This window comes from Sus scrofa, chromosome 12 (genome assembly GCF_000003025.6).
Source record: "Sus scrofa isolate TJ Tabasco breed Duroc chromosome 12, Sscrofa11.1, whole genome shotgun sequence".
NCBI lineage: Eukaryota > Metazoa > Chordata > Mammalia > Artiodactyla > Suidae > Sus > Sus scrofa.
The window spans coordinates 22,997,927-23,022,302 of NC_010454.4; the positions used below are offsets into that span (position 1 = coordinate 22,997,927).

The 24,376-nt window shown below is 55.7% G+C and overlaps 1 protein-coding gene across 6 annotated transcripts; it reads left to right on the forward strand.

The window, feature by feature from the left end:
- On the forward strand, positions 6,761-24,288 carry STAC2 (SH3 and cysteine rich domain 2). Of its 6 annotated transcripts, none has more exons than XM_013979853.2 (12): positions 6,761-6,954; positions 7,126-7,264; positions 16,295-16,796; positions 17,705-17,802; positions 17,979-18,069; positions 20,264-20,376; positions 20,466-20,538; positions 20,632-20,693; positions 21,100-21,197; positions 21,588-21,639; positions 22,015-22,152; positions 22,712-24,288. In XM_013979853.2, the coding sequence occupies exons 2-12, from the start codon at positions 7,175-7,177 to the stop codon at positions 22,814-22,816; spliced, it is 1,422 nt and encodes a 473-aa protein (XP_013835307.1). In that variant the 5' UTR covers positions 6,761-6,954; positions 7,126-7,174; the 3' UTR covers positions 22,817-24,288. The 6 variants fall into 6 exon arrangements, with proteins under 6 accessions (XP_013835307.1, XP_013835310.1, XP_005653994.1 ...); XM_013979856.2 differs by having other exon boundaries at positions 7,129-7,264; XM_013979863.2 differs by lacking the exon at positions 6,761-6,954 and adding an exon at positions 8,261-8,402 and having other exon boundaries at positions 7,176-7,264; positions 16,490-16,796.

Consider the following 24,376-nt stretch of genomic DNA (forward strand, 5'->3'; position numbering starts at 1 on the left):
GTGGTGCAGACCAGTGGCTACAGCTCCAATTCGACCCCTGGCCTGGGAACCTCCATATGCAGTGGGTTTAGCCCTAAAAAGACCAAAAAAAAAACAAAAAAAAAAAAAACAAAAAAAAAATCCAATCATCTTTTGGTAGGAAAACCAATATGGTTATTCCTGGAGTCAAACACAAGGCTTGCACAAACATTATTTATTTACTTATTTTTTCTTTTTTGGCTGCACCCAAGGCATAGGGAAGTTCCTGGGCTAGGGATCGACCACAGCTTCAGCAATGATTGCTCCTTAAACCACTGTGCCTCAGCAGGACCTCCTAGAACCATGTCTTTATTTTTCTTTATTCTTTTTTTTTTTTTTTTTCTTTTTATGGCTGCACTTGCAGCATATGGAGGTTCCCAGGCTTGGGACTGAACTGAAGCTGCCAGCCTACGCCACAGCTACAGCCAATGCTGGATTCCAGCTCAGGGCAATGCTGATCATTAACCCACTGAGCAAGGCCAGGGATCGAACCTGCATCCTTACAGACACTATGTCCAGTTCTTAACCTGCTGAGTCACAGTGGGAACTCCAAGCCATGTTTTTAAATTCCTTTCAAGTTCCGAGTGAATGACTTTGCCTACCTGCCCCGCACCCCACCCCACCCCACCCCGGGCCTCCATGGTACCTCTGGCTTGCTCACCTAGGCTCCAATCACTGAGTTTGAGAAGCCCCTATGTGCAGGAAAACCCATCTTCTTGGCCCAGCCTCCAAGGCTATTTGTCTCCTTTTTTCTGCCTTTCCTTCTTACCACTCCTCCTCCCCACTGGAGGAGCTTCCAGAACAGGCTGTTCTGTTTCACACACACTGTGCCTTTGCCCAGGCTGTTCCCTCTGGCTTCCAGTCCTTCTGATGGCCTCTGTCAACTCAGCTCAAAGTACACCTCTGTCCCCACTGCTCCCTACCGAACAGTTGATTCAGAGGGACCTCTCTGTCTAATTGGCACTTTCTGGGTCAGGATTCACAAGAGAGCCTCAACTGCAAGAATCAGGCATCCCCAGTGCCCAGAGCCTCTCTGGGCACTTAGTAGGACCACGTGGTTTAGCGGTCTCAAAAGTAGACCCTCCAAGGCCCCGCCTACACACTCCTCCCTGAAAGACAGGCAGTGCTGCTTTCTGTGCAGCCTGCAGGGGGCGGTGTGGACCCAGGCTGGCCCCAGGCTCCCCAGCTGCTGTTTCAACGGGGTCTAGACTCTCCCAGCCGGAAAAACCTCTCCCCAGTAAGAGTTAACAAGCTGAACCCCAAAAGAGAGGTTAAAGGCAGTCTCCATTCCCACCCCCCACCCCCACCCCCACCCCCCGCTTCAACATCTAGGCATCCACGCTCGGGCTCCTCCCGCTGAGTAAGCCACCGTCACCTCTAACACCCAGATCTGCTTGCTTCCAGACTTCAGCCTCCCTCTTTTCCACCAGCTCTCAGCAGCACCTGCACCTCAGTCTGTGCCCAGGGCCCCTCCGCAGCAAAAGATGCTCCTTTTAGAGTTTGGGGACCCTCAGGGTTCATATCTCCAAAATCCTAACTCCTAAGAGCACCACCCTGTCTACTGGGCTCCACCTCCTTGCTCACCCCAAAATGATGCTATTGCTGTTACCTTGGTAACAGATGCTTTGTGGGTGGGGACGGGGAATGGACTAGAGAAAGAGAGCAGTGGCTTCAGGACACGCTCAGAGGCATGGGAGGTGGGGGTGGGCAAACTGGCCCAGGGCCGGGGGAGGGGCAGCTAGGGGCTATGACTTCCCCCACCACAGGCCACTCTCAGGGCCATGTCCCCAGCCTCAAGGAGGAAAGAAACAGAAAAGAGGATATTTTCTTGGAAAGAGGTTTTCTTCACGGAGGAATGTGTAGGCAGGGCCTTGGAGGGTCTGCTTTTATTCCTCTCCCAGGAAAACAGGTCTCTGGGGACAGTCTGGACTTGGTGGGGCAGGGGGGGGGTCGCATACACTGGAGCCCAGGTTGCTCCCCTCCAGGGAGCCTGGGGCACAGAGAGAGGGAACAGCTTACTCAGGACATGTTAGGGACAGTGCCACAGGCAGTGGGAGGGCGGCTCTATGCCAGTATCCCGGGCTCCAAGGGTTGGTGGCAGCAGGAGGTGGAGGGGCCCTCCTCCAGCCCCTGGGGACCTGGCTGTCCCAGATGCCACAGCCAGGAAGTGTGTCAGGCACTTGCGTAAGAGCTTTCTATATTTCCATAAAATCATAATCACCGATGCCTGCCATGGTCCTTAGCTCATTAGAGAGGTATCTGCCTCTGGGGCCCTGGGGGGGCTGGCAGGGCAGGTAGGGGAGATGGGCCAGGCCTCTCACTGAGTTCTCTGCATCCCCAGCCCCACTCAGCCGGGCCCTCGCCCCAGCTGGGAGATGAGAACTCAGACTTGGCCTCAACCATGATGCACTCCCCTCCCCTAGAAGCCCCAGCTCTATACCTCGAGGGAAAGGCTAGCCTCTCAAGTGTTTGGCTTGGGCTGTCCTTGGCAACCCCTGGGGGCAGAGGTCACAGAGGGGAGGGGCTCGAACTGAGGATGTGCCTGGAAGAAAATTGGTCAGGCCTTATAGAAAAGGCGCTGCCTCACATCCGAAAGCCTCAACCCCTCAGAGTCGGGGGGCCCTGGGGTCATTTAGGCCAGTGGGTCCTAATCTTTTGGGGAGCACAGATTCTCTGAGGAGTAGATGAAAGCTCTGGGCTCTCCCTAGAAAATGCTTATCCTGGGAGTTCCTGTCATGGCGCAGTGGTTAACGAATCCGACTAGGAACCATGAGGTTGCGGGTTCGGTCCCTGCCCTTGCTCAGTGGGTTAACGATCCGGCGTTGCCGTGAGCTGTGGTGTAGGTTGCAGACGCAGCTCGGATCCTGCGTTGCTGTGGCTCTGGCGTAGGCTGGCGGCTACAGCTCCGATTCGACCCCTAGCCTGGGAACCTCCATATGCCACGGGAGCGGCCCAAAGAAATAGCAAAAAGACAAAAAAAAAAAAAAAAAAATGCTTATCCTCTAAAATTTTATATAGCTACAAGGGGTTCTTAAACACCCTGAAACTCACCTTCAAGCCCAAAGTTAAAAAATCTTTCAATTGCTTTTACTCCCCTCCCCCCTTTTTTGGCCACTCCCATGGTAGATAGAAATTCCAGGGCCAGGAATCAAACCCACGCCTCCAAAGGGACCTGAGCCCCTGCAGTCGGAGTCTTAACCTACTGCATCACAATCGGAACTCCAAGAGAACACCTTTAAATTTTTTTAAATAAAATAGTAATAACTACTTATGGTGCACTTGCTCTGTCCAGCCCTTCACATATATTAACTCATTTAATCCTCAAAAGAACACTAAGAGATATACAATTATTGGCACCATTTAGCCTAACTCCCCCATTTCACACTAACCTAGTCCAAGTCTGCCAATCTGATCTGTTTCTGTTTTTGTTTTTGGCCTTTTTAGAGTCGCACCTGCAGCATAGGGAAGTTCCCAGGCTAGGGGTCAAATCAGAGCTGTAGCCGCTGGCCTACACCACAGCCACAGCAATGCCGGATCTGAACCGCGTCTGTGACCTATACCATAGCTCACCGCAATGTCGGATCCTTAACCCACTGAGCGCGGCCGGGGATCAAACCTGCAGCCTTGAGGATACTAGTCGGGTTTGTTACCACTGAGCCACAATGGGACCTCCCAACTCTGCCGATCTGAAGAGAAGGAAATCAAAGACCCTGTAGCGATGGACAGCTCTCCGCTCAAGGTCACGGAACAGGAAAAAAAGGCAGATCAGGATGAGGACCAGGCTCTCGTACGGTGCTGGACACCACGCCATATGCAGATTTGAAGTCATCTGGCCCACTGCTCTGTCCCCAGGCTCACAAGAGCCCAGCGCCCAGGCTCATTCACTCAGTTCTCCTGGTAAGAGGCCTCCCGGGCATTCTATTATGACTTCCAGTCTGGGAGACTTTCTGAGAGTGTCATTGCCACACACCCTCCTGGAGCACCTTGCCACTTGCTCTGCCCACCCCTCATTTCTGCCCTCCGAATCTAAGAAGGGACAGGGTTCTTGCAAGAGAAGTTGGCCCAATCCTTCCTGTCCCGACCCTGAGCCGCTGCAGTAGGAACTCTCGGCACTGAGACAATGACTCAGGCTCAGTTCATGAAAGACCGCTCTGAAGCACGAAGGCAACAGTCCAGAAAGGACATCCAGAGGTCATGGGATCCAGCCCCTGCCTCTTCCACATCTGTCCCATCTCCAGCTTCCAATGCCAAGTCAGTTGGGCCCTGGGCCACACCAACGTCCTGGGCTTTCCTTGGTCCCTGTACCACCAATTCAGAATTCTTTCCCACGTCTAGTTCAAGTCTCCTTCTGGCTCAGTTTTCCCAAGAAGTAACAGGCTTCCAACAGTGGAGGAAAGTGAGGGAAGGAAGCTGTTTCTTCTCTCTGTCTCAGAAAAAGACCTAGGAACAGGCAGAAGAGACAGGTCTCCCAGCAGAAAGGAGAGAAAGAAAAAAAAAGAGAGAGAGAGAGAGAGAGAGATTTCTGTGCCTGTCTTCCCTGGGCTAAATGGTGTATTACACTCTCATACATTCTCCTAACAGTGAGATGGACAAAGACTCCATTTTGCTGATGAAGAAATCAAGGCTGTAAAAGTTACCTACCCAGGGAGTTCCCATAGTAGCTCAGTGGTAATGAATCTGACTATTATTCATGAGGTTGCAGGTTCGATCCCTGGCCTTGCTCAGCGGGTTAAGTATCTGGTGTTGCCATGAGCTGTGGTATAGGTCACAGACACAGCTCAGATCCTGAGTGGCTGTGGCTGTAGTGTAGACCGGCAGCTGTAGCTCGAATTTGATCCCTAGCCTGGGAGCTTTCGTATGCCACAGGTGCAGCCCTAAAAAAAAAAAGTTACCTACTCAAGGTCAAGCGACTTAATGATGACACAGGGACAAAACTCTAAGGAGCTCGAAGCCTCTGCTCTTTGAAGCCAAACAGGAGCAGGAAGTCTCCAAACACAGAAGAAGTCCTTGTTTTCTCCAGCCCTGGATGGAAGTTTGACGACCCCATCTCAGGGTGCTCCAAGGATTCTGAAGTCAGAGTTGCCTAGGGGGGGCTTGTTGGGCTGCTCTGAGCTGGGCAGCGGGGAAGTGGGTGGCCCTCAGAGGGGAACCAGAGAAGCCTGGTAACGAATGGGCCTTTAAGAAACTTGGACCTTTGGGAAACTGATCTGAGGGCCAAGGTCCTATTGAAACTCCTTTCAGGAAGCTAGTGTTCAGAGAGCCTACAGATGTAGTGGGTGCATGGGGGTGGGGGGCTTTGTCCCCCGACAATCACAAACCCTCACAACTGCCCTTGTCTTACTTCTGCCACTGGCAAATAAATCTCTATTCCTGGACATAGTAACCTGAGCAGTGCTCCACTGGTGAGCTCATCCTCAGGATAGAAATTGCTTGAATGACTATGAGCACTGGGGGTGGGGGTGGTGACAACACAGGGTTCAGCTCCTCCTCCAGGACTGGCATAAAGTCGGGACCCTCTTGAGAGCCACCCATCCCTCATGTTATCACCCACAGCAGATGAGGAGGAGGGAGGCTTAGACCCAGAAGTCTGTCCACCCACAGCCAGGAAAGGATTCTCACAATCGCCAGCCTCTTTTCATTTTCTTGGACAGGCCTAGAGATGAAGCTAGACCTTTTGGTCAGGGCCAGAAAGGGCAGGAGATGAGGGAGTTGGGGAAATGGCTGGTAAGCAACACGCATTGGAAGAGGTACCTTCAGGGAGTTCCCATTGTGGCTCAGTGGTAATGAACCCGGCTAGTATCCATGAGCGTGCGGGTTCGATCCCTGGCCAGGCTCAGTGGGTTAAGGATCTGGCGTTGCCATGAGCTGTGGTGTAGGTTGCAGATTGGCTTGGATCTGATGTGGCTGCGACTGTGGCTATGACGGTGGTGCAGGACAGCAGCTGCAGTTCCAACTAGACCCCTAGCCTGGGAACTTCCATATGCAGCAGGTGTGGCCCTTAAAATAAAATAAAACAAATAACTAAATAAAAGGTAGCTTCAGGCCAATTGGAGGGTAAGAACGCGTTTCCTCCCACCTCTCCCTAACCCTCATCTAATTCCATTTAGGAGGGGGATGTGTCTTGGAGAGTTTTGGGGACCTTAAGTGTGGGGACTGAGGCTTCTTTGCTAAAGTCCAGACAAGACTGGAAAGCAATATAGTTGCCCTGCTTTCCAGGACAGGGCTGGCCTTTGACATATGATGTTAAATTGTCCAGTCCCTGCTGAGAACACCCCTACTTCATAGTCCCAAGGATGTGTGTCTTTGGAGAGAGTGACTCCAGGGCAGAAAGACATCCAGTTAATGGGGCGGAAGTGTTTCCATTCTTCCACTTCACAATCAGCAAGTCCTACCTTCATCTCAGTCTCAGCTAACCTGCAGATGCAACCTATTTCTATTCCCCCTCGACCCCATCCAGACCATCTTCAACCTTGTCACGCCCCCCACCCCTACTCCATTCCGGGTTTTTCAGTGTAAAACTGCCCCCTCCACTTCCTTACCCTCCAAGCCCCTCCCCGTCTTGTCGAGCCCCACCCCCCCGCTCCGCCCAGCTCAGCCTCCTGGCCACAGCGGCAGCCAATAGCTGAAAAGCTAATTTGCATAGAGGCGAGGGGGAGCCGCGGAGGGAAGGGGGGGAGGGACTAGGCGACCTCCTAAATCAAAGTTGGGAGGCGAGGACTGGGCGTAGGGGCCCGCTGGGTGCCCGACTGGGGCCCGCGGGGGGAGGGGGAGGGGTGGGGGCGGGCTCAGAGGACAGCTGAGCTGGCCGGACACCGGCAGCTCCCTCCCTCGGCTCATCTCCCGAGTCCCCACTTCCCTCCTCCCCTCGCTCCGAGCAGCATCCTCTACAGACCCTGGGTCCTCACTCTTGGGGTCCTCCGGATTCCGCGGCTCCGTGTAATTACCACCTCTCACCCACCAACCCGGGAACTTTCTCCGCCCGTACCTGGGAGTGAGGGATTGCTTTGCCTGGGCGGGTTTCTCCTGGGGTTCACTGCGGGGGGGCAGTCTCCAGAGAAGGGCTTTAGGGTCCAAGAGAGACGCCCGCCATCCTCAGCCTGCCTCCAGCAGGGCTGCCGTCGGGTCTCTGCACCCTCTCTTCCCCTTTCCCCTAACGATGACCGAAATGAGCGAGAAGGAGAACGAACCGGATGACGCGGCCACACACACACACCCGGGGACCGTCTCTGCCCTCCAGGAAACCAAGGTAACTCGGGAGGAGCGAGGCCTGGACCCCTGACCGGTGCGCCCCCGGCCCGGTGCGTCCTCCTCCCGACGCAGTCGCCACTGTGGCCTCGGATGCCCTGGGGTCGCAGTAGGGGGGCCCGAATGGTTCCTAAGGCTCCGCGCAGCGATCTGAGGGCAGTAGGTTCGTGATGAGGTACCCAAGGAGCCCCTATCACACAAGCACGACACGCCCTTGCGCGCGTGATGGGCGGACGCGCCACCGCGACCCTCCAGGGAGGTTGTAACTCGGCTTTGTTGGAGGGAGTCGGCGCAGGGAAGGCGGAGGAAGTGTGTAGCTGTGTGTAGCGGCTGGGGGCCGGTGTGCGCGCCCGAGTGTAGTGCGAGGCGCACCCCTCCGGAGTCCGCCAGGTCTCTTGTCTGTAGCTCAGCCTGTCCCTCTCTCTTTGCCTGTGTCTCTCTGAAAATGTCTCTACAACCTGTTTGTCTCTGTCTTGGTATCTCTCCGTGTGCGTCTCTCCCGGATTCTCTCGGCGTCTCCGTGTGTTTATCTCTGAGTCTCTCTAGCTGTCTCTCTCTGCCCCGCCGCAGTCCTGCATTCCACCCCTCCCAACCGGGTTAGGCTTGGGGACGTGTGAGGACGCGGTCCGGGGGTGCGCAGCTTCCGAGTTGGCGCTGGGGGCTGCGGCAGCGCGGGCCCTCACCGGCGGGGACCAGGGGACTGTTGTTGCGGCTCGCGAGCAGAAAGACAGGCAGCCCCACCCCCTACTCCGCCAGCGGGACGGGGGCTGCGGTGGGGGGAGGAAGCAAAAGGGAAGTCATCGCAATTAATGAATGTCATAATTAACCCTAATTATGTATGATTGTTACTCCTGCGGGAGTCACAATGAATAAATTATTCCCCAATGAAGTCAGGCGGAGCCCAGACTCCCGGCAGTGAAGGGGGCGGGGCGGGGCGGGGAGAACGCGGCGCACATTCAACCCTCCCAACCGCTAATCTGTCTGCTCCCTCCCCAAGTTCTAGGTGCTGACCTGCCAGAAATTCTGAGGGAAAGGAACCTGAGCAGGGGTGGCTGGGGATGGGGAGAGAAGAAGGGGCAGTGCTCTCTCTGCCTGCTCCCCAGACTTCAGGCCAAGACTCCCCTCTCCCTGCCACCCTGGTAAATTGTTCCCACCTGGCTCCTGTTACTCTGGGGAAAGGGGCAGCCAGGACCAGAAATGGGTGGGGTCTTTCTTTGGCTCCCCCTGGTATCACTCGCTTACCTATAGCTCTTTCCAGTCCATCTTCCTTGTAATTCTGCTTGACACCCCCCCTCCCCGAATATGAGGTAATTCAAGGTCAAGGTCATCAAGAGAGTGACCAGGGGAAGATGAGTAGGGCCAGAGTGAATGGAGGCTGGCTGAGGCACCCCAAATAGGCCCCCAGCCCTAAACCAGAGGGACACAGTGGGTCTCCATGTCCAAGTCTTCAGATTCACACTTGACCTTCTCCTGCTCCCTTCTGAGAACTAGACCTTGGGCTATCAGACCACAGAGTTCACTCTCCCTGGGAGAGCCAAGTCTACTGGGAAAGGAATGAGGTGCTGGGGTGGGAGGAATATTTGTGACAGCTTCTTTCAAGCAGAGGGTCCCAGGAACTGAGCCCCATGCTGAGTTCCAGTGTCCCTGACCTTCTCGGGGGCGTCCTATGCACATTGGACAGACACATACAACCCCCCTCCTTGCTTTCCAGGGGATTGGGGCCCTCCCAGGTCCTGCCCTGAAGTCCACACCACAGCCTGGCCACTCAGCTCCCTCCTTACAGAACTCTCCAAAAGTGGACAGGAGCGCTAGGCAGTGCTGCCTCAGCAACCATCAGGCTGCAAGTTTAGCTGCGTGGGGAGGGGGTGGCCAGGGCTTGGCAGGTCTGTGCCTCCCTCCTCCCAGCACAAGGATCATCCCATGCCATTCCTCTGGGTCCTCTCCCTTCCCTGCTCCCTCTGTGCCAGGCCAGTTGGAGCCTTGCCCCTCTGCCCCCTCCCCTGCACCTCATTTAAGAAGGACTCAGTCATAACAGAAGTTGGGCTGCGGGTCTTGGGGGAAGGTACTCAGGAGGGCAGAAGTGGGCAGAGAGGGAATTCAGGACTCAGTGTCCTTCCGTCCCCCCTTGTCCTGAAAAAACTTCTGTCTTCAGATTATAGGGATGGAGGAGAAGGAAGGGAGAGGATTGGTAGCTGCTCACCCAGCTCAGTTTGAGGCAGGTTCAACAGAGGTGGCTGGTGGAGTTCCCGTCACGGCACAGTGGTAAACGAATCCGACTAGGAACCACGAGGTTATGGGTTTGATCCCTGGCCTTGCTCAGTGGGTTAACAATCCAGCGTTGCTGTGGCTCTGGCGTAGGCCGGCGGCTTCGGCTCCAATTAGACCCCTAGCCTGGGAACCTCCATATGCCCAGGGTGCAGCCCTAGAAAAGACAAAAAAAAAAAAAAAAAAAAAAAAAAAAAAGAGGAGGCTGGTGCCTGTTAGGCAGTGAAGCCAACATTCCAGACATATTCATCAGTGTTGGGGGCCCCCTGGGCATTTCTTGCCAGGCCAAGCCCAGCCTCCTGCCCAACCGAAGGTTGGGTATCACTCTTGCTGAGCCCAAGCTACTCAGTGCCCCCCACACACACTCAGTGTCAGCATCACGCTCTCTGGGTCTCCATCCCAACCTACCACACAGGGCCTGCCATCATTCCCTTTGATGCCATCCTTGGGAAGACCCTGCCATGCCAGCTTGGCCATCTAGGTCAGCTTGTGCCACATCTGCCACCACTCTCTACCAACTGCCTAGTGTCCTTTCAGGAGCTGGTGGGAATTGAGGGAAAAAGGGATAGTCCAGGGTGTGGAGAGGTGAGGAGGAGGCAGGCAGGTGAGGCTCTGCTTCTAAAAGGGGATTCAGAAGTTCCTGTCATGGTGCAGTGGTTAACGAATCCGACTAGGAACCATGAGTTTGCGGGTTCGATCCCTGGCCTTGCTCAGTGGGTTAAGGATCCAGCGTTACCATGAGCTGTGGTGCAGATCACAGACTGAATCCCACATTGCTGTGGCTCTGGCGGAGGCCGGCGGCTACAGCTCAGATTAGACCCCTAGCCTGGGAACCTCCATATGCTGAGGGTGCGGCCCTAGAAAAGACCCAACAAACAAACAAACAAACAAACAAACAACAACAAAAAAACCTTCCAGAAGGGAATTCGTAATAACAGGCCTGGTGGTCCAGGCTCCAAGCCAGACAAGCTCCTAGTGCTTGGGAGGGATTGGGATCCAGGTGGGCCAACTTGCCAGGGTACATACACAGCAGGTTTTCCCTATGCCAGGGGATGGGTCCTGGCCCAGTGGAGACACCAAAAAAATAGCTGATAGGAAGGTGGAGAAAGGTCTTCTCTGGGAAACAGGAGTCCCAGGTGTGGGAATACCTGGCCCGGTTGAGCAAAAATGAGGTTTGAGTAGCCAAGCCAAATGTCTCTGGAGCGAGCAGGCATTAAGCCATTTGGCAGAGGTACCCCTATCCTGCCCTCCAGCCACAGCCCTTCACACCTGCCAGCCACTTCAGGCCGCATTCCTTCCTGCCTCTCCCACCCTCCTGGGATCTGGGGCAGAGTCAGGGCAGCCCTGGTGCTGGAGAACATTCTGTTCCAGAGGCCTCTGGTACCCTGCAGAGATGGCTCTTGGCACTGAGGCCAGCGGGGACCAGGAAAGGGCCAGGCTGGAGAGCAGAGAGGTTTGAAATCTCATCCTGTGAGCATTACTTTGGAAATAATGGCCTCAGGAGGTGGCTGGGGGTGGGAATGGGGGACCTGATTGATGTCTTCAAATATTTGAAGGACTGATGGGTGTAAGAGGGAGTAGCCCTCTCTGGAGCCAAGGGAAGAACAAGGGCTGATAGGCAGGGAGGCAGGTTTCAGCTCTATATAGGGAAGCACTTTCCAGTGAATGCAGCTGCCCAAAGATGGAATGACTATCCCAAGAGAGGGTGTGCTTCCTGTCACAAGAGGTGACCAACAGAGTCCGAAAGTCTGACAATGATTCAGAGGGGACGTGGCCAGGGTAGTGTGTGGTAGGGACTGCTCTAGGTGGCCAGTCTGTTTTTTTTTTTTTTTTTTTTTGCTTCTTAGGGCTGCACCCTCAGCATATGGTGATTCCTAGGCTAGGTGTTAAATCAGAGGTGCTGGCCTACACCACAGCTCAGGGCAGCACTAGATCCTTGACCCACAGAGTGAGGCCAGGGATTGAACCCATAACCTCATGGTTCCTAGTCGGATGTGTTGCCGCTGTGGCGCAACGGGAACTCCTAGGTGGCCAGTCTTCAAGTCCCTTCTGACCTTAAATTTCATGACAAGCCCATCGCATAATTGAGAGGCAGAGGTGAGGGCCAAGGCAGGGCCAGGAGCCCCAAAGATACTCAAGAGCCAAAGCCACTGGTTCAAGTCCTGGCTCTGCTGCTTACCAGTTGAGGACTCATGAGGAGTGAGTGGTTTCAACCCCTAGGAGCCTCAGTTCCTCATCTGAAAAATGGGACAATAATTGTCACCATTGGAGTTCCCATTGTGGCTCAGTGGGTGAAAAACCCGACTGGTATCCATGAGGATGTGAGTTCAATTCCTGGCCTCGCTCAGTGTGTTAAGGATCCGTTGTTGCCGTGAACTGTGGTGTAGGTCGAAGATGTGGCTTGCATATTGCGTTGCTGTGGCTGTGGTGAAGTCCGGCAGCTGCAGCTCCGATTGGACCCCTAGCCTGGGAACCTCCATGTGCTACAGGTGCAGATCTAAAGAAAAAAAGAAAAAAAAAAAAGGCAAAAAAAAAATTGTCACCACGAGGGCTAGTGCCAGGGTTAATGACATGCAGCATGTAAAGTGCTAGCTCAATTCTAGGACTCTGACAAGAACAGCCTGTCATTATGTTTCTAGATTTAGGTTTTTGCTTTTGGGACTTGAGCCTGTGTTGCTTAGAGAGCATCTAGCCTGGACTCCTTCCTCTTGGATGTAGGGAAACTGAGGTTCAGAGAGAGGAAGGGAAGAGACTTGCCTTCAGGCGGCAGGTTTGGTTTTGCCACCCACCCCAGCACATCCTCCCAGAGACCTCATGGGCTCTGTGCCCACGGCCCCTGGGCAGAGCAGTGGGCGGTTCACCTGCCCCTCTGGGCCTGTCAGAGCCTCCAGAGCTGCATTTGGCTCGGAGAACACATTTGTGTTCTAATTAATCATCCCTCTGGGCCTCCATCTCTGCCCCATCGCCCAGGCATCTGGGGCCTGGGGCCCTCCTTCCATGAGAAACACAAAGAAACCCACAGTGCCATCCAGGAAGCTGGGTTTGGGAGGAGCTGGGCAACTCAGCATGCCCGTCACCCCGGGGCTCTGGCCTTTCAGCTGGCATGCCGGGCTGCCTTGTGCCCAAACATTTCTCTCCCCACTTCCCCCGTGGTCTTGGCTCCCCAGGGCTAGAAGGGCCACCACTTCCCTCTCCCTTGGCATGGTTACAAGCTGGCAGCCATGGCACACAGGCTGCCTGGTGTCCCCACCTGGAGCCAGGCCTCTGCCCACCACCCTCTACCCTTATTTCCTTTTTGCATCTTTTTAGGGCCGCACCCTCAGCACATGGAGGTTCCCAGGCTAGGGGTCGATCTGAGCCTCGTCTGCAACCTATGCCACGGCTCACAGCAACGCCAAATCCTTGCTTAACCCATGGAGTGAGGCCAGGGATCGAACCTGCATCCTCATGGAGACTAGTTGGATTCATTTCTGCTGAGCCACAATGGGAACTCCCCCTTTTTCATCATTGGTGGAAAGGAGTGAGCAGGACGAAGGACTCTCACCAGGAGGAGAGTGGGGCAGGGGTCCGGGTGGAGAGGTCCAGATCTCGCCCTGGGTATAATAAGCGTGTGTTGGGGTGAGCCGTGAAAGTACCTCTGGCCTCACCGCAGAATCCACCCCTCCCTCCAGAACAGAGGCTCCATTTAGGATTCCAGCCACTTGCTCATCATTTATTCAACAAAGATTTGAGGTTCCTGCTGTGGCAAAACAGGATCAGCAGCTTCTGCACCAACAGGATGCAGGTTTGATTAAGGATCCTGTGTTCCCGCAGCTGTGGCAACTGCGGCTTGGATCTGATCCCTGGCCTGGGAACTCCATATGCAGCGGGGTGGCCAAAAAAAAAAGAGAAAAAAAAACAAACAAAAACAAACAGGGAGTTCCCGTTGTGGCTCATCAGTTAAGAACCCAGCTAGTATCCATGAGAATGTAGGTTCAATCCTGGGCACCACTCAGTGGGTTGCCGTGAGCTGTAGTGTAGGTTGCAGCCTCGGCTCAGATCCTGAGTTGCTGTGGCTGGGGTGTAGGCCAGCAGCTGCAGCCTGGATTTGACCCTTAGCCTGGGAACTTCCATATACCGAATGTGCAGCCCTAAAGAAAAACAAAGCCCCCGAGTTCCCATCATGGCTCAGCAGTAACGAACCCGACTAGTATCCATGAGGATGCAGGTTCAATCCTTGGCCTTGCAGAGTGGGTTAAGGACCCGGCGTTGCCATGAACTGCTGTGTAGGTCACAGACGTGGCTCGGATCCCATGTGGCTGTGGCTGTGGTGTGGGCTGGCAGCTGTAGCTCTGATTTGACCCCTAGCTGGGAACTTCCATATGCCATGGGTGCAACCCTAAAAAGACCGAAAAAGAAAAAGAAAAACAAAACCCCCAAAACAAAGAGTGACGGAGCACCTACTAGTGTTTAGGCTGATCCCATAATGGGGATTTGAAGCGATCTTCTCTGCCCTCCTGGAGCTCAGAGCCTCCCCGAGGAGTGAGCAGTAAATGACAACATGCAGGTGCAGCCAGCAGGAGGAGGGAGGGGGCCCACTGAATGGAATTTCTGCGGAAGAGATGGCTTCCCAGAGGAGGAAGAGTCACAGGAAACCCTGAAAGAGAAATCGGGAAATAATTGGATGAAGCAGAGAAGAGGACAAATATGTCAAAACGCAGAGGCATAAAACATGGATGAGTTCAAGTCCTCACATCTGGGCTCAGGTGGAGGCATAGGGTGGAAGGACAGCTTTGGCCAAGTAGCAGTTTCCCGGCTGGGACAGGGGCCTTGGCTGGGTGGTCCTGAGGAGCCGTGAGAGGTTTTAGCTGGGTCAGGGTCACCTCCCCAGCAGTTGCATGGAGAGCGGGGGCTGGGGGTGGAGGGTCAAGGTGGAAGCAAGGAGCTGCGGGACTGAGGCGGCTGGAGCCTGAACTAGGGCAAGGCTGTGGGTGTGCTGAGGTGTTGCAGGGGATGGACTGGAGAGATATTTTGGAGGAAGAAACAGCCCTGAGGATGAAGGTCCAAGGCGGCCACTCCCTCACTCCCTGTTCAAGAAATGGGGACCTGATGTGTTTGGCCCCCAAAGTATTTTGGGGGGGTCTTTTGGGGGGTGCACCTGCCGCATGTGGAAGTTCTCAGGCTAAAGCTTGAATTGGAGCTGCAGCTCCCGGCCTACACCACAGCCACAGCAACACCAGATTTGAGCCATGTCTGTGACCTACACCACAGTTCATGGCAACCCCAGATCCTTAACCTACTGAACGAGGCCAGGGATTGAACCCAAGTCCTTAAGGATACTAGTCAGATTTGTTACTGCTGAGCCACAATGGGAACTCCCAAAGTATTATTATAATAATAATAATTATTATTATTATTTTGCTTCTTTGGGCTGCACCCACAGCATATGGAGGTTCCCAGGCTAGGGGTCCAGTCAGATCTACAGCTGCCGGCCTACACCACATCCATAGCCAGGCCAGATCCGAGCTGTGTCCCCAACCTACACCACAGCTCATGGCAATGCTGGACCCTTAACCCACTGAACGAGGCCAGGGATCGAACCCACTAGCTCATGGGTTCCTAGTCGGATTCATTTCTGCTGTGCCATGACAGGAACTCCCCAAAGTATTATTTGTTTAACTCCAGGAAACAGTACACCCATTCAAAGAAATTTCTGAGCAGCTGTAAAGAAAGAATGATGAAGAGTTCCCATTGTGGTGCAGCAGAAACGAATCCGACTAGGAACCGTGAGGTTGGGGCTTCCATCCCTCACCTTGCTCAGTGGGTTAAGGATCTGGCATTGTGTGAGCTGTGGTGTAGGTCGCAGACGCGGCTCATATCTGGCCTTCCTGTGGCTGTGGCGTAGGCCGGCACAACTTGGATGCTGCATGGTTGTCGGCTGTGGTGTAGGCTGGCAGCTGCAGCTCTGATTTGACCCCTAGCCTGGGAACCTCCATATGCTGCAGCTGCAGCCCTGAAAAGCAAAAAAAAAAAAAAAAAAAAAAAAAAGAAAGAAAAAAAAAGAAAGAAAAAGAAAAAGAAATAATGATAAAACTGTATATTGGTATGGAATGATTTCCAGGATTTACTGTTAAGTGAAAAAAGCAAGGCACAGGAGAAGTGGTATACTACCTTTTATGCGAAGAAAAAAAGAAAAACTCTTGAGTTTGTTTCTATCCAATTTCACATAAAAGTCTTGATTTCTTTTTAAAAACTGGGAAACCTGGAGTTCCCTGATGGACTAGTAGGTTAAGGATCCAGCGTTGTCAGTGCCGTGGGTCAAGTCGCTGCCTTGGTTCAGTCCCTGGCGCAGCCAAACAAACAAACAAAAAAAAACACAGGGAGTTCCTGTTGTGGCGGAGCGGTAACAAACCCAACTAGTGTCCATGAGGATGCTGGTTTGATCCCTGGCTCCGCTCAGTGGGTTAGGGATCTGGCATTGCCATGAGCTGTGATGTAGGCTGCAGACCCAGCGCGGAGCTGGCGGTGCTGTGGTTGTGGCGTAGGCTGGCAGCTCCAGCTCCATTTGACGCCTAGCCTAGGAACTTCCATATGTCGTGGGTGTGGCCCTAATATGAACGAACTAATTCATTCATTAAAACGAAAAGTAAAATAAATATTGGGACGTCTCGCCATGCTGGGTTGTCCACATGGACTAGCCTCAGTTAGCTAGAGACCAGCGGCCGCTCGCTGGCCATCCAGTTTGCCACAGTCCTCACCACTCCTAATGAGGTGCCTGTCCCGCCAGAACGCCTTTGCTGGAGGAGGTTCCCTGGCTCCTGTGCGCCTCTGGGAGGATGACCTACCTTCTGGAACTTGGCAGCCTCTCTCGCAGCACGTCTCACCTCTGGCTCTCAGCCTTCAGGCTGCCACTGGCCAAGGAAAGAAACCAGGGAGCCAGCCCCCACCTGGCTCCCGCTCACAGCCCCTCTTCCTCTCTCAGCTCCAGCGGTTCAAGCGCTCCCTGTCCCTCAAAACCATCCTCCGAAGTAAAAGCATGGAGAACTTCTTCCTCCGCTCAGGCTCCGAGCTCAAGTGCCCCACTGAGGTGCTGCTGACGCCCCCGACCCCGCTGCCACCTCCCTCCCCCCCACCCACATCCACAGACGGGGGCCTGTCCACCCCGGCTCCGTCCCCCTGCCCAATCCCACGACCCCTGGCACCAGTCAAGCCGGTGAGACTGCACAGCTTCCAGGAACACGTCTTCAAGCGAGCCAGTCCCTGTGAGCTGTGCCACCAGCTCATTGTGGGTAGGTGCCTAGTGGCCTCAGGAGGGGGTGTGGGGAGTGGGTCTGTGGAGCTGACTGCCTGATGTCGGGCTTCTGCTATTCAGGCCCCAGTCCTTTTTTTCTTTTTTTCTTTGGTCTTTTTGCCTTTTCTAGGGCTGCTCCTGCAGCATATAGAGGTTCCCAGGCTAGGGGTCTAATAGGAGCTGTAGCTGCCGCCCTACGCCAGAGCCACAGCAACGAGGGATCCGAGCCGAGTCTGCAACCTACACCACAGCTCAGGGCAATGCCGAATCCTTAACCCACTGGGCAAAGCCAGGGGTCGAACCCGCAACCTCATGGTTCCTAGTCGGATTCGCTAACTACTGAGGCATGCCGGGAACTCCCAGGCCCCCAGTCCTAATTGTGCCCCTCTCCCTGGGTGGACATGTAAGCACCCTTAGGGGTGGGTGGTGGCCCAGTGCTGCTGTGTTCACTGACAACTCAGGCATCAGAGCCAGCTCACACCCTCACCTGGTAGGAATGAGTGCTTGGCCCCAGGCTGGCCCGACGATGCCCCACCCCTTGCTCCCTCAGGCTGTAACCTGCCTCCTCTGCTCCTGGACCATGGCTATAGCCTTTTTTTTTTTTTAATCTTTCTGTCTTTTCTAGGGCTGCACCCATGGCATGAGGAGGTTCCCAGGCTAGGGGTCTAATCAGAGCTGTAGCCACTGGCCTACACCATAGCCACAGCAACGCCAGATCCCAGCCGCATCTGCAACCTACACGACAGCTCATGGCAACGCCGGATCCCCAATCCACTGAGTGAGGCCAGGGATCAAACCTGCAACCTCGTGGTTCCTAGTTGGATTTGTTAACCACTGAGCCATGACGGGAACTCCAATATAGCCTCTTTTGACCATCCTCTCCTGCCAAACCCAAATTCTCCCCAGGAAACTCCAAGCAGGCCTTGCGGTGTAAGACATGCAAAGTCAGCGTCCACCTCTGGTGCTCTGAGGAGATCTCCCACCAGCAATGCCCAGGCAAGACGGTGAGTGGGCACCAGGTGGAGATGGCTGGCCCAGTGCTCCCAGGACTGGCATGTACGGGAATGAATGCCCTTCAAGGCTGCCTCCTCGTGGGAGGGGGAATCCTTGGGACTGTGGCAGGCCAAGCTCCCCGGGGCCGTGACCTCCCCATGCCCTCTCTCTGCCCCTCACGCCACAGTCCTCCTCCTTCCGCCGCAACTTCAGCTCCCCTCTCCTGGTACATGAGCCTCCACCAGCCTGTGCCACGAGCCGAGAGTCTCCACCCACCGGTGAGTGTCCACCGTTGCCCCTGATCCCACTGTGGTGTGATGAGAGACCCACACATTCCTCAGATGGGAGTTACCCTGGCACTGCCTGTTCTTGGCACTGCTACCACTTCCCTTCTTTATATACTGCTGTCCTGAATGTAGGGTCTATCCATCCATCCAACCAACTATCCATCCATCCATCCAACTGTCCATCCATCTATCCATCCATTTACCTGTCCATCCATCCATCCATCCATTTACCAGTCCGTCCATGCATCCATGCATCCATCCTTCAACAAACACTTTACTGAGCAGCTACTAAGTGCCAGGCATTGTGCTAGACATGGGGACACCTCCCTGAAGAAGGTGGAGCTCTTGTCTAAGTCAGGGAGCCAGACATGAAATAGATAATGATGCAAACCATTGGTTAATCACCATTGGGTGAACACCTGAAACAGAAGGATAGGGAAAAAAGAGAGGATTAAAAAAAAAAAAATGGAGTTCCTGGAGTTCCTATCGTGTGTGGCTCAGCAGAAACGAATTTGACTAGTATCCACGAGGACTCAGGTTTGATTCCTGGCCCTACTCAGTGGGTTAAGGACCCAGCATTGTTGTGAGCTGTGGTGTAGGTCTCAGACTTGGCTCAGATCCCATGTTGCTGTGGCTGTGGCTGTGGCCAGCAGCTACAGCATGGATTCCACCCCTAACCTGGAAACCTCCATATGTTGTGGGTGTAGGCCTAAAAAGACCCCCCCCCCAAAAAAAATGGAGTTCCTGTTGTGGCGCAGTAGAAATGAATCCCACTAGTATCCATGAGGATGTAGGTTGGATCCCTGGCCTTGCTCAGTGCATCAGGGATCCGATGTTACGTGAGCTGCAGTATAGGTCACAGGTGCGGCTTGGATCCTGTGTTGCTGTGGTCTAGGCCAGCAGCTGGAGCTCCAATTTGATTCCTAGCCTGGGAACTTTCATATGCTTCAGGTGCAGCCCTAAAGACACACACACAAAAAAAAAAAAAAAAAAAAAGGGAGAGGAGTTCCCGTAGTGGCACAGTGGTTAACGAATTCGACTAGGAACCATGAGGTTGCAGGTTCGATCTCTGGCCTCCCTCAGTGGGTTAACGATCCGGCATTTGCCGTGAGCTGTGGTGTAGGTTGCAGACGCGGCTTGGATCCCGCGTTGCTGTGGCTCTGGCATAGGCTGGTGGCTACAGCTCCGATTCGACCCCTAGCCTGGGAACCTCCATATGCTGCGGGAGCAGCCCTAGAAATAGCAAAAAGACAAAAAAAAAAAAAAAAAAAAAAAAAAAAAGAGAGAGAGAGAGAGAGAGAGAGAGAGAGAGAGAGAGAGAGAGAGGAAATGATAACGCTGGCACCTACTTCATCCACAGAGACAATGCCTGTGGGAGACTTGCAGGATGGGGAATTAGCCCGAGGATCTGAGGATCACACTGGAAGACCAGTGTGAGCAGAAGGCAGGCCAGAGGCAGGAAGAGGCAGAGAGTAAAAGGATAACATAAAGGATAACGAAGAGTTCCCCCTCTGGCCCAATGGGATAGGTGGTGTCTCTGGATGCAGGTTTGATTCCCCCTGCCGTCCATAGGGGTTTAAGGATCCAGCATTGCCACAACTGCGGCTTGGATCTGAGGATCTGATCCCTGGCCTGGGAACTCCGGGTGCCACAGGGCGGCCAAAAACCAAACAAACAAGAAACGGACCAAGGCGAGGGGGTGTCTTAGGGCCCATTTTAGGAATGTCCTTTGGACTTTATTCTAAGGTTAATTTTTGTGTTTTTACAAGAGTATTCTGGCTACTGTGCTGATTGGAAGGACCCGGGCAGAAGTGGGGAGACCGGTTGGGAAGGAGTTGCCAGGAAGGAGTTTGGTAGCATGGACCAGGCTGGTGGCAGTGGAGATGGAAAGAAGTGAGCAGATTCTAGAAGTGCTTGGGAGGTAGGATGAGGGGATGGAGTGAGGATGGGCAGCGAGGGGTCCAGGATGCTCCCAGTCTCTGCCTGGGCACCGTGGGAGGATGTGGAGCTCTCGCTGCCATGAGGAGACCCGGGGAGGGGGGGGCAGGTGAGGGGACATGCAGAGTTCAGCTTAGGGCAGACTGAGCAGAGGAGCCTGCAGGGCAGCCAGGGCTGAGATACAGGGCTTCAGGGCAGAGCCAGACTGGCAGCTGGGTGCCTGGCCTTGACTGTGGCTCCTCGGCAGGGGCCATCGGGAAGGTGGACCCTGTCTATGAGACTCTGCGCTATGGCACGTCCTTGGCCCTGATGAACCGCTCCAGCTTCAGCAGCACCTCTGAGTCTCCCACACAGAGTCTGGTATGGGGGACATTGGGGGGTGGTTCTTGGAGGCAGGGGTCTCGGAGGTTGGGGGTCCAGGAGCTAAGGCCCCCCCGCCACATCCCCAGAGCGAGCGGGATGAGCTGACCGAGGATGGGGAAGGCAGCATCCGCAGCTCCGAGGATGGCGCTGGTGACAGTGGTGAGTGGGACTGGGGACCGGGGGCAGGAATGGAGCACCAGTGCAGTGCACTGCCTGCTGCCTCACACCCTGGCCCCGCCCTGGCATCTCCAGTATTCACAGCCCCCGCCGAGAGTGAAGGGTCAGGACCGGAGGAGAAGAGCCCCGGACAGCAGGTGAGGCTGTGCTGATGCTGAGCCCCGGCAGGTGTGGTGGGAAGGGATGTTCTTTTCCTTGTCACTGATCCCAAGTGTGCAAGAGTGTGGCGGGTGGGGGTATCATTGTCCCATAATTTATCCTCAGTCCACAGGGGTGGACCGTGGCAGGTGAGCAGGTGCGGGAGGCAGGACTGTTACCCCTCCCACCTCTGACCCAATGCCCACTGTGTCCACTCCTACCCCCTCCAAGGGTGGGCAGTTCCAGGGTGCAGCAGACAGAGGAGGATCCCCCTTCTCCATCCCTGGCCCAGTCCCTGCAGGGGGTGCGAGCACAGCAGAGAGGAGAGTCTGTCATTGACCCAGGGGCCACTGTGGACTGAGAAAGGTGTCACCCTCCCATCCATGACCCAGAGCCTTTCCTCAGCCCCCCAGACTCCCCCTGCGGAAGGATGTGGGGCCCATGTACTCCTACGTCGCGCTCTACAAGTTTCTGCCCCAGGAGAACAATGACCTGGCTCTGCAGTAAGTCCTCCTGCGGCCCTGCCACCCGCCCCCCAGCCCCCACCGACTGGGCAGCTGCCTGGCTCCAGCCTCAGGGCTCTGTGCTCCCAGACCTTGGAACATGAGTGTGAGGGGGACCTTCAGGAACTTTCTCCTGGCATGCTTGGGGCTACTGAGCCCGAAGAAGAGGCAGAGGTGCCAGAGTCCAAGAGGGATTGGTGCTGATGCCATGTCTCCTGCTCCCTGCCCAGCCTCTGCCCTGGACAGCGGCCGCTGTACCTTGGGTCACGAGTGTACTGAGCGCATTGAGAACCCTCCCCCAGCTGTCGAGGGTGTGCAGGGGACCTGGGGGCCTAGGACTGCTGGGACGCAGACCCCTCTATATGCCAACCACCACCTCTCTCCTCCCAGGCCTGGAGACCGGATCATGCTGGTGGATGACTCGAACGAGGACTGGTGGAAGGTGACTTGGCAGAGGGGGGAGCTGAGGCTGGGGAGTGGCAGCACCTTTGCTAGCCCCCACCCTCAGAGGGCCCTGCCCCACCTTCTCTCCAGCCCCAAAGACCTCCCCTCCTTCCTCTGCTGGCCCCAGACAGGCCCTCGCCCACCCTCAGGCCTTGCTCTCACTTTGCCCCTCTGTGCACCAGCCTTGTCCCCCTCCCCCTGCCCCCTGCCCACCTTGTGCCTTTCCCAGCCCAGAAGCCACCTGACCAGGGGCTCGAATACAGAGACCCCCAAGATCTGGAGGATGACGGCACCGGCTCTGAGTGGGCATTAGGTCTAGAGAAAGCAGTGGGGGGCAGGGTGGCCTGGGGCTCATTGCCGGCCTCATTCCCAGGGCAAGATCGGCGACCGGGTTGGCTTCTTCCCAGCCAATTTTGTGCAGCGGGTGAGGCCGGGCGAGAACGTCTGGCGCTGCTGCCAACCCTTCTCTGGGAACAAGGAGCAGGGCTACATGAGCCTCAAGGAGAACCAGGTGAGGGCCCGGGCCCTGCCTGGCTGGAGCGGTGGGCCTGGGAGAGAAGCAGCAGGAGTGAGGGCGAGTGCCCTGGAGGAGGCTGCTTGCAGCCTGGCAGCCCGGAGGGAAGGCAGGTTAGAAGCAGCAGGACTGAGGGCAGGGCCCTCCTGTCATCCCTGCTGGGAATGGGGGGCTGGTGGTCAACACAGATGGGGGCTGAATTATGTTAGAAACAGTTGGGGAAGCCCTGGATTGGGAGCCCAGAGGCCTGGGTTTGAATGCCGGCTCCGCCTCTGGGTGGCTGTCCTTTTCCTGGTAACCTCTGCGAAATGGGAGTTTGGCAGGGGCGTTGGACGAGCCCCTCTCAAGGGTCAGTTGCTCAGTGTCTGCTGATGGCGTCTGGTCTGGTTGCTGCGCCCTGTACCCTCCTGGGATCTGCTCCCATGACCCCGGCTCCAACCACATCTGAAGCTAGTCCCGTCATCCTCTGGGATGCATCCCCTGGGAGCCGTCAGCAGGACTCTGGGCCAGTTATGCAGGCAGTGCCAGGCCTCAGCTTCGTGCCTCTCCTGCTCAGATCTGCGTGGGCGTGGGCAGGACCAAGGATGCTGACGGCTTCATCCGCGTCAGCAGCGGCAAGAAGCGGGGCCTGGTGCCAGCCGACGCCCTGACCGAGATCTGAGAGGAGCCAAGAGCACCCAGAAGCCACCCTGCCTGTGCCCAGCCCCTCGCTTCAGGCCCCAGGAGGGGAGCAGGCATCTGCCCACACTCTCCCTCCGCCTCTCTCCTAGGGACCAGTCACCACAGCTTGGGAGCCTTTTGCACTTTGAGGAAGGTTTTTTTTTTTCCTTGGGGCCTGAGGTGCCCTGAGGAGGTTGCTGCTCTGAGACTTGGGGGTGGGGAGGAGGAGAAAGTGGGAGGGAGAAAGTTCCAGGTGGGTCCACCCCGGAGCCCAGCCACCCCCAGGCCAGCTGCCATGCGGAGTCCAGCCCTGAGAGGAAGTTCCTGGCGGAACTTTCTTGCTGCGTCCTCCAGAGCCCCTTCCCATGCCAGCACCTCTGCATGCCGGACCACCCCTCTCCTCACAGAGCCTCTGCTTGGGTCTCTGTGTGCGTGACCCTGCAGCTGCCCCTTTGGAAGTGGGGTCGTGGGAGGTGCCTTCCCGGCTCCCTCCGCCCTCCGCTCTGGGCGGGGAGGGAATTCAGGGCTGCAGGGGGGTCCTGATTCACCTCCTGGTCTCCCCACCTCTGTCACTCCATCAATTCTCAGGAAAGTTCTGCGGTTCTCTCTCCCATTACTTGAAACCCTGGGTGGACAGAGGAAGGGGGAGGGCTGAGGTCGAGGGAGGAGGTGGCAAATCAGAGACTGTCCCCTCAAGGAGGACAGTCATCACAGAGCGGCCTCACTCTCCCAAGAGCAGCCTGAGTGCCGAAACCCGATGGAGATCCAAAGACTGGCCCAGGCTTGGTCAAACCACCCCCATGTCACTGTCAGGACTCTAAAAGCCCCCAGTTGCAGGACTGACCCACCAGGGGAGGCTGAATTTAGTTCCTGTCCCAGCCCTGCCAGGCCCACCCCAGGAAACACCCCCCTCAGGTCCTACCTCCCTGTGGGGACCTCACAGGGGCCCCTGCTCTGCCAGGACAGGGCTGCCTTTGCAGGGATCCCTTGTTCCGGCTGTATCTGCTCCCTGGTCCCGGACAAAGAGCCCCAGCCGGAAGAGGGAGTGAGAGAATTCTGTTTGGCTACCAGATAAGGAAGGGGGTTGGGTCAGGGGGGTGGGGGGACACAGAAAGAGGACCCTTCCTTTGCAGACTGCTTTTCTCTGGTGCCAACCTCCCTCTTTCCCCCAGCTCGGAGCCTCCTCTTGTGCCCTTGATCATGCCAGCCAATGCCACCCCCCCATCCTGGGCACAGTCACACCCTCCCATCAGTGGGAGGGCCACATCCTCCTACCCACTGACCCCTGCCCACTTCTCCCTCGCAGTGGGTGGGGGAGTCAAGCCACACTGCCCTGTTTGCTGCCATGAGGCCCCCCCCAGCAATATCCCAGGGGCGGGCCCGATGCCCACTGTACATGAGGCTGCATGATGGGTCTGCTGGGGCCTTGCTGAGCCCCCAGACCCCCAATTAAACGTTTCTTCTCCCAACCTGTCTGCTCCGTGTATCTTTCAGCTTGGGCGAGAGGAAGGGAAGGGGCAAGGAGTGGGGCGGGGGCTGGAGGTACTAAAAGGGGACAGGC

What these genes read in the sequence shown, in the direction of transcription:
- STAC2 (XM_005653937.3), top strand. Translation starts at nt 7,175, where the DNA reads ATGACCGAAATGAGCGAGAAGGAGAACGAACCGGATGACGCGGCCACA. An exon ending in GTGCCACCAGCTCATTGTGG is followed by an intron (nt 16,797 to 17,704) that starts GTAGGTGCCTAG and finishes AATTCTCCCCAG; the next exon opens with GAAACTCCAAGCAGGCCTTG. An exon ending in TGAGCCTCAAGGAGAACCAG is followed by an intron (nt 22,153 to 22,711) that starts GTGAGGGCCCGG and finishes TCTCCTGCTCAG; the next exon opens with ATCTGCGTGGGCGTGGGCAG.